The 9241-nt window shown below is 45.0% G+C and overlaps 1 protein-coding gene across 1 annotated transcript in view; it reads right to left on the bottom strand.

Moving 5' to 3' along the window:
• Nucleotides 1-313: 313 nt before the first annotated feature.
• Nucleotides 314-9241, bottom strand: part of Znf831 (zinc finger protein 831) — a 64310-nt gene continuing 55382 nt past the window's right edge. The window contains exons 4-5 of the mRNA XM_006976032.4: nt 4803-4960; nt 314-3933 (exon numbers count right to left, since the gene is read on the bottom strand). Of these exons, the coding sequence (XP_006976094.2) occupies nt 3121-3933; nt 4803-4960 (971 nt within the window). The 3' untranslated portion in view covers nt 314-3120. The remainder of the gene's footprint in view (nt 3934-4802; nt 4961-9241) is intronic.

Below are 9241 nucleotides of genomic sequence, written 5' to 3'. Positions count from 1 at the left end.
CCAGGCAAGCACTCTACCACTGAGCTCCATCCTCAGCACAGAAAAGAGATGTGTTTTCCCTGAACCATCATGTGATGTGTGCTTGTAATATTGTCAAACTGCAGCAATGATCAACTGGTAATACCAGAATTTTATTTTAGTAACACAAGCTGAGTTTTGGGTTTTATGGATGAATGTTTTCTCATAATTTTCTTATGATTGTATTTTGCCTTAAGAAAATTAGATTTATAAAAACCAGTGACTGTTATATAATATATATATATATATATATATATATATATATATATATATGTGTGTGTGTGTGTGTGTGTGTGTATGTGTGTGTGTGTGTGTGTGTGTATTGCAAAAAGGACTTCCCATTAAAACCAAACCAAACCAAACAATATCTTACTTTAGGATAATTTTCAGCAGCTAGCTCCTCCCAAGCTCATTCAAAATAATCGTTTGGTTTAAAAAAAAATCTATTGAAATACAAGGTTCACAAATTCATGTTGATTTAAAGTAAAGGACTCCTGGGAAGATTGAAACTCACTAAATGACCAGGTGAAGTGGTGGATCTGGTGAGCTGCCTGTCTTTGTAAGAGACACAGGAGTTTAAAGATAGAATCAATATCTCACAATGTTGGATATAGGCTTGGGAGTGGCAGCTGGCTATGGTGGCCCAGAAGAGGCAGAACATGTGACATGTGGCATAGTGTGCTTTTTAGGGCCACAGTTATGACATGGGCATGGTGACCCTCTTAGATTTCAGTAGTCACCTGGAAATAAGGATCTAGAGCAGCGGTTCTCAACCTTTCTGGTAGGGTGGCCTTTAATACAGTCCCTCGTGGTGTGGTGACCGCCAACCATAAAATTATTTTCACTGCTACTTCAAAACTGTGATTTTGCCACTGTTGTGAGCCATAATGTAAACATGTGTTTTCTGATGGTTTTGGGTGACCCTATGAAAGGGGTCTTGCCCCCTAGGTTGAGAGCCTCTGATCTAAAAGGTAATTTTTCTTCTCTTGGCTTGTACCTGCTGAGGCAAAGGAGCCAGATCCTCCTACATACATATTCTCTTCCACTCAGTTTGTGCCCTTTGTTTTATAATTCTGATTTATAAGGTAGGTGATTGTACCCCAAAATCAAGAATTCTGGTGGGGGAGGAACTTGATGAACCTTCCCTCAGCTCACATGCTACATAGCAGTAATATCCTAACAGTATTTGTGAATCAGTCCCCCAAATGACAACTCTGGAGCAATGGCTTCCTCGGGGACATTTCCAAGCTATGAAGACACAGATGTAAGGGAGCCATGGTCTCTCTATCAGCTACTCCCACCAGGATTCAGCCCCCACAACACAGTTAGCTCCTCTGCCCAGGTCTCATTCTCATCCAGGGAAACATGCACAGAGGCAGCCGTCACAAGGTCTCCCAGCCAAAGACCCAATCAGGATCATGTCTCTCTTCCACGGGGCTCTGACAGCTTCTTCCAGTGCCCTTGTCGGGCACAGGCCATCCAAAGGGTAGCCGATCACCATGTCATTCTCATTTGATTTAAGAAGCATACAGAGGCGATGTCTAGTTTTTCGACTCCTGTTGGCTGGGTTTGAGATCAGTGAGATATTTCTGAACATGTGTATGATGAACACAGACATAGGTATATAATAACAGGAATCTGTTCGTGCATTGAGGCTCTCTGTGGATAACAGCAAAGCTGGAAAGGTTACGTGAAAGTACTTGAAATTGTACCATACTTCCTCACAGGTAAGGGCTTAGGAAACTATGTTCACGAGTGTGAGATGCTTCTCATGGCTGCCTTGCCTGAGAGCACAGGATGTCACATGAGCATCATTACCTCAGAGTTAAGCCAAAAGTTTGGCTAGAAATCACAAATTGTACAAAATCATACCAAGGCAAATTGAAAATCATAGAGGAATGGGCAGTGTAAACTTCTTGAAGTTTCCCTCTCATATAATTAAGGGGAAGAAGAGAAAGGCTGGGAACCCGGGGCCTGTGTGGAGGGCTGACTGACGCAGACCTATTTGCCTCTACGCAGGGGCGCACTGGCTTGGGGAACTGGGGGATTTGATCTGTGCTGTTCTGAAATGCACAATATAAAGGCTGATTTAATTTGACAGCAAAATAACACCAAGTCCCCAAAATAAAATTACCAAGATGTAAAACAGCGTCAAAACTCCAATTAAAACTAATGTCCTGGAAGCTTCTGGAGGAAGCCTGAAAGACTCCATCATGAGGCACAGGCATCAGTTCAAGCTGTACAGATTACTAAAATGTAACCCTCTGAAACTGCTCAGAGCCCAATATGACAAAAATAATCAGAGGAAAATAAGTGAATTTTCCCCCTTTTAAAAAAATGACTCATTCCAGTGACTATTTTACTGACTTAATGCAATGTTCCTTTGCAAGATCTAAAAAAAGAAAAAACAAAAACCACCACGTTTTTTTTTTAGGAGGGGGGGTCTCTCACAGAAAAGGCACCAGGTACAAGGGCCCATACGTGCTTGTGTTTTTGAACCAGAAACAAGTATTGACCATTTGTGCAACATTTAAAAGGGCTCTAGGCATGGTGATGTGTATTTACACTGTCCGTTGGGATGGCTGGCCCTGACCAGTTTTTGAATGCATCTGGATTCAAAAGTTCGCAGAACCATCCTGATGCTCAGTTCACACCCCATCCTTTTTCCTCAAGCCCCCCTCCCCAGTGATCCAGGTGTGCTTGCCACTCGTCACATAGTGATGAAGAGGTCAGGGGCGTGATCTTGCAGGGTGTCCCTGGTCAGGAGCAGTGTCACATATGGCTCTTCCCTGGTCAGTGTCATTTTACTGGATGAGGCAGTGCAGATTACTGCATCAAGTTGGAGCCCCTTGAGAGTGTACTGCTGGCCATCTTGACTCTTCCAGGTGACAGTGGGAAGAGGCCAAAGTCTGTCTGAGAGAAGCTGAAGAAGGTAAGGCTGGATCTGGGCATGGTGTTGGTTAGAGCTGGCTTGAAGGAATCTCAGATGGCTTTCAGAGTCTATGGATGTTTTATAGAGCTCAGTGCCCATTCCACTTGGTCATGCTGTCTCGGAGGATCCCCAGGCCTTGGCCGTGGCCACCATCTTTCTCTGGAGGCACATCATACCTCGATGACCAGTCTGTCTTCATCATCGCTGCTGGAGTCACTGAACTCTACCCGAGTCTGCTTTCTCATTCCTTCCAAACTCCTTTTTCGGAGGGATCTCAAGGGGGCTTCAGAGACTTCGGAGGGTTGCCCTTGGTCAGAAGGAGCCGTGACACTCTTGGGGGTAATTAACCCTTCAGTGTGACATGTCCTACTCTCACCCCCTAAAGCAGCAGACTGCATGGCCACTCCCCCATGTCCATATTGGCCCCAGGAAGGAAAATCTGCCTGGGGTCCTACTTCCTCCTGTTGTGAACTGGTTGAACTTGGGCCTGATGGCGGTATTTCTAAATGGGTTTCTCCAGGTGATATTTTGCCAGGTGAAGGTCTCCCTGGCAGAAGCGCCTGTGCTATGCTTTCTGGTATGGCTCGCCTATCTGGAGAGCTTTGTGCCGGAGCCTCCTCTGCATAGGACTCTGCACTGTGAACCTCCAGTGTTTTGTGTCCTGTTCGTGTCCCTGTAGAAACACAGGTGGCAGCCACAGAGGTAGCAATGTCATGGTGGGGAAATGTCCCTCTAGATCTAAAGGACGGAGGCGGCTCTGAAACATCTGGGGAGATGCTCAGGTTGGGAACTATGGAGACTTGTTCCTGGGAAGGCGGCAGTGGAGTCCCTGCGCGTCCAGCATCAAAACTCTTGCCCTGGAGCAGAGGATCTTCCTGAAACACTGCCAAGTATGCATTACATTGCAGAGATAGTTCTGAGCCATCAGCACACTCCTTCTCCAGAGAACAGTCATTATGCTCACGAGCAGATAGAGAAACATCCTACAATAAAGTGCAAAGGAAGAGAAGTGGGGGAAAGGTTAATTGGCATAAAGAAAACTGTGGTCAGAAACACAGTCCGCAATGAAAGCAAGGTCTTGAGGTCCTGATGACTCCTCCCTGAGTGTGAACCTCAATAGGATGCCCTCAATAAGTTTCCATTAATAACTAATCAGCACATTAACCTCAGCCAAGCTCCTGATTGATACAAAAGAGGTCTCTGCGTAAAGCCGAACAACTCTATTATCCAGCTGGTCCCACACTTCCTGTCTTCGCCTAGGGAGCTTTCACACTGCAGTAACACTCAACATGTGCTAGCCTCTTTCTTCTCGGGGGAATTAATTACACAGGCTTGGAGTTTTCAAGAAAACTTACCAACAGTTTCATAGCCAAAGCCGGCCAATTGTACGTGTGACACCTGACACAGACTCAGGTGTGTGTCAACCTTCCACCTGGCTCACACCAGGCTCTCTTGGTTGTTTTTCAGCATACGCCAGACTAGCTGACCCCAGAATTTTTAGAGGTTTTCTTATCTCCACCTCCCATCTTCCTATAGGAGTGCTGAGGTTACAGACCTTCAAGATATGCATCCAGCTTTGATTTGGGCACTAGGGATTTGAACTCCGGTCTTCACACTTGAATAGCAAGTGTTTTACTTACTGAGCCATATCCCAGCCCTAAAGTTATCTAATTTTTTAGTGTAGACTGTTTGGGAATGTTTTCTTGGTTGCTTTGTTTTGTTGTCTGGTTTTAGGTTCTGGGGAGCCCCAGAAAGAGACCAGGAAATTTTACCACATAGATAGTGATATGGAAATAAAGGCACAAGTCTAGTTGATGGGTAGATAACAGTGCCTCAGAATGGTGGTTCCCACCTTCAGAGTTGAACTGTCTCGTTCCAGGATGGTTTTTGAGCTTGTGTCAGGAGCGATGGGTTCTGAAGTCTCTTGGGAATCACGGTCCTTCTCTTTGTTCCCATGACCAACAGGCAAGTCTGTGCTGGCACAAGATGGCTCTCCCTGCAGATTTAGACCTGAAAGAGGGAACATGGTCTTTTTTTTTTATACATCTAGAATCATGAAGTGAGCCAAGAATGACTAGTAGGCTGTTTGAGTCTCCACAGTGAGCCTCAGCTCACACAATGTTTATAGGACTCTGGTTACTCCAATTCACACTTAGCAAACGCATTGTCCTCACTTCCTCCAAGGAAGGAAATGGTAAAACCAAGCTGCCAAGTTGATGACTCCATGACCATATACATTGTAAATAGTGTTCGTGGTGGTGTCTGTTCTCATCACAGAGCTACCCTCCAGCTAGGCTTCTTTGGGTTAACTTGAGATCACTTTGAGTCCCTTGGTCCTGAGCCAGGTTTAGAGCCAGGATTAGAGAACTTGCTAGACCACAGGTGAGAACACCTTAGTGATGACATGTCTTGGTCTCTACCAGAGTGCCAGGCGGCAGGGCTGAGGTGGGTACCTGGGGTGTTGTCATTTGCTGTGGCGGTTGTCTCCGTGTGGGAAAGGAAAAGACAGAATAACCTCTTAGACCTGCTCTCCCTTGGCCCCCCCTTCCTCTCTCTTCCATTTCCTCACAGAAACCCACAGTCAGGCCAAAAGAACCACGAGGTAATCCTTTCCAAGAAGGTAGACTGCATTATGAGATGAGCTGGAAAAAACAAAACAAAACAAAACAAAACACTTTCTAGAATGCCTGGATCCCTGGAAGATGCACTGGGCACACCATCAAATCTGCTCTTATTTTGATTAAAGTTCTACATGCACAGAGTTTGAAAACCTCAAACATTTCTACTTATTAGGAAAGCTAGCAACCTGTCCACCCAGCCATCTTTTTCTTTCATTTTGGAGTCTTCTGAGATTCATCTCTCCCTCCTGTTTAGCTTACAGGCTAACTTAAGACCTCCCTCAAGGCCAGGAGAGAGTAGCTATTCCTCTAAAACCCTCCCTCCAAGACTTCAGCTCCCTTGCACACAGCACGCCTGTCCTGTCATGCTCATCCTCTTAACCTTCATATGCAGAGCCCTGACTCCATGCCTTGTTTAGGTGGCTAGTCTAAGCCAGGTGCACACCTGTCACAACTGAGCTGTGTTGAACATTGAGATTGCATTGCCTTTTTTAAACAAAATTGTCTTCCTCAGAGTTAATAAGTTTTGAAGTCCCCGACACTTCCTCTGTTTACCTTTCTACAGACATATTAAAACCATTCCCCAGACTCCCAAACTGTCTAATGCTTGATTTCTCTCTGGACAAGCTAAAGCTCATGCATTAAGCTTGTAGTAAATGTTATGGGTTCTCTATTCCCTTTTTAAAAAATGGAAGGAAGGAAGGAAGGAAGGAAGGGAGGGAGGGAGGGAGGGAGGAAGGAAGGAAGGGAGGGAGGGAGAGAGGGAAGGAAGGAAGAAAGGAAGGAAGGGGGAAGGAAGAGAACAAAAGAGGGAAGGAGGGAGAGAGGGGGAAGAATGAATGGGGAAAAGAAGAAAGAGAAAAATTATGATAATGATAATAATAATAATAATGATAATAATAAAAAAACAATTTGGCGGTCCTCACAGGTAGTTTTTCCACTGTAGGCCTCACTATTATAGGGTCACCTGGCTACATTGTCAAGTTAGAGACCTAAAACCAATGTTGAGTACAATGCTATGCACTTGTAAACCCTGCACCAGGGAAACTGAGGCAGAAGGATCACTGGGTCTTGCTTGCTGGCCAGTCTAGCCAAGTGAGTGAGCCCCAGGCAGGGCGGGGGGGGGGGGGGATGCTATCTGAAAATAAAGCAGGTCAATGGCACCTATGTCCTCTCCACACATGGTGTCACCTCCTCAATCCATCTCCTATGGGCATGGGTATCACAAACCCATTTGATGCCTAAATTTTCCTGGGCTTCTAAAAGCAAACAAAGTGTGTAGAAATATCTACCCCTTATATTTAAGCACAAAGATCTAAAAAGATCTCCCATCTCCACAGGTCAGCTGCTAGGTTTACTGTGTACACTAATCCTGAGCAAACCAGCTTTGAAAATGAACAGGGGAGCACAAAGGGTTAAAGAGTTGTGGGCTGCCCTCCCAGGCCGCCTGGGGGAGCGCGTGTGACAGTGCGGTGGTGATGGGGCAGCCAGCTGCTGGCACACCTCCTCTGGTCTCAGCAAAGCAGGTGATGCATTGCTCAAGAACCCAGAGACCCCACAACTGAGAGGAACCTGGTCCTCAAGGGACTCTGCTGTAACGGGGACAGGGGACCTGTGACGAGGGCAGGGACACGGAAGAGTGCAGGTGATTCAGGCGAAGCCACCAGACAGAGGGTAGAGATACGGCAGAGTGACAACTAGGAACTGCTATAGACAGAACAAGGTAATGGAGAACCCGGCCACAAAGGTGGGGAAACACTGGAGAGATGGTTAATGGCATTGGGAGTGATTGCACTGTCCACACGCCAAGGATATTCTAGAAGACGGAAGAACAAACACTAGGAAAGAATCTAGGGACGAAGGGACTGTAGTGAGGCCACTGACCCCAGTGTGGAAGGAGGGTGTGAGCAAAGGGGAAAAAGTAAAGGTAGGGTATCAACAGGGATTTTCATCTCAGAGTACAAATGCCTTCTGGGAAAGAGCTAATGTTTTCAGTGTGGGTCAACATTTGGTTTTTCAAAGATATATGTTGATGCCACCTGAAGACTGGCTTGGAAGGAGAAAAGCATCCGAGGTAGAAAGCCAGTTCCCAGGTCTCTAGGGTCTCCTGGGGGCCCAGATTCCATGTCTCAACCAGGAAGATGAACGTCAATGTGGAGAAAGTGGGTTGATTTGGGGTCTGCTTCTATCCTCACCAGGAAGCTGTCACAATGGCCGACATGTCTGGAGCTCCATGGTCTGCCAAGGACAGCCACTCACTCTTAAGTGGATCAAGCTTCATCCCCACAGTGACGAAATGACCAGGCAATTCATTCAATTTAATGAAGAAATAAAACCAATTAGTATAGAGAAAATAATCAGATTGGCCAAACGTCTTCCCAACAGGTTGTTTGGGTTTTTAAGCTTAAGCAGAAAGGTCGTGTGCACATTTGACTGATAACTTCTGGCTCATCTGAGAGAGCAAAGGAAGAAAATCTATTGATTTAATTTGCTTTCAACCCTACAGTCTACAGAGAAAAGTGAATTATCGCTAATAATTGTGAAAAATGCCCAAAAAATGTCACCGAAGTGTGTTAAACTAATTTGGATTATTGAAGCAGGACACTAACTTGCTTTGAAATGAATGGCCCCTTTCCAAAAGCAAGCCCTGCTCTGGTCAGATCTTAAAGTGCAAAATGCCATCCTGTTTAGGCTTCAGCTCCATACCCTATGAATCACTTCCCCATCTTCAGAATTACAGATTCTACCATCTCCATGCATCTTCAGAACCCGACTGCCCACACTTGATTATAGGAATCTTATTAGAGAATTCTCTCACCAAGGCTCTCTGCTGCGTGTTCTTCCCCTGATTAAAGGCCGCACTCTTAATAATTTCTCTCAGAAATAATTGCGGTGCCACGTCAGGAGGAAGAGACTGCTTAAGCAGTTACAGCAATTGCAAATTTAGCCCTCTTGAAAAGGCTACAAGAAACTGTAAAATAATTAAAAAGAAAACGCAGGCAGAGACAGCACGACAGACTGACAGTGGCATTATCGGCCTCTTTAATGTCAAATCTGCTCCGGGCTGTCTCATTTCCAGGCCTTATTAACATGCTAATAAATGTATTACTCAAATATCATTATCTCAAAATGTGAGTAATTTGAATAATTTCTTTTGGTTCATCCCAATAGCTCCCCAAATTCCATTCATGTGGAGTCCACAGACTCAGAAATCTGAAGTTGGAATGTAAGCCTCCAGTGTCAGCCTGCTGCCCTTCTAAGCGAGCGGAAATTATAAACAGGAAGGTGGGTTCATCTCTGGAACTCGTAATTGATTTGAGATTAAATTGTTCAAAAGTGTCTCTGCCATTAAAGAACACACAATGTGCTGGCAATTAAAATAAGCAATCGCTTACAAAAAAAAAGCTGGGCAGATCTTTAAAACTAATCACATTGTGAATGGTTATTTGCTCATTTATTCAAGTATTTATTGAATCCATTTTAAGTCCATATTTTTGAGCCCGTATTGTTGAGCGTGAGTATTGACTGAACACTGAGTGTGGCCAATGTTGTTCCAAGAGCTAAGGCGTTTATTCAGCACTAAGGGAGGCTGATATCCCTCATGGAGATTACTACCTAAAAGCGGCAAGATTTATTTTATTCTTAACATGTTGTTACTATTATTGTTGGGGGG

This window comes from Peromyscus maniculatus, chromosome 4 (assembly GCF_049852395.1).
Source record: "Peromyscus maniculatus bairdii isolate BWxNUB_F1_BW_parent chromosome 4, HU_Pman_BW_mat_3.1, whole genome shotgun sequence".
Taxonomy (NCBI): domain Eukaryota; kingdom Metazoa; phylum Chordata; class Mammalia; order Rodentia; family Cricetidae; genus Peromyscus; species Peromyscus maniculatus.
Note: the sequence above shows the minus strand (reverse complement) of the source record. Positions and strands in the feature narration are given on the sequence as shown.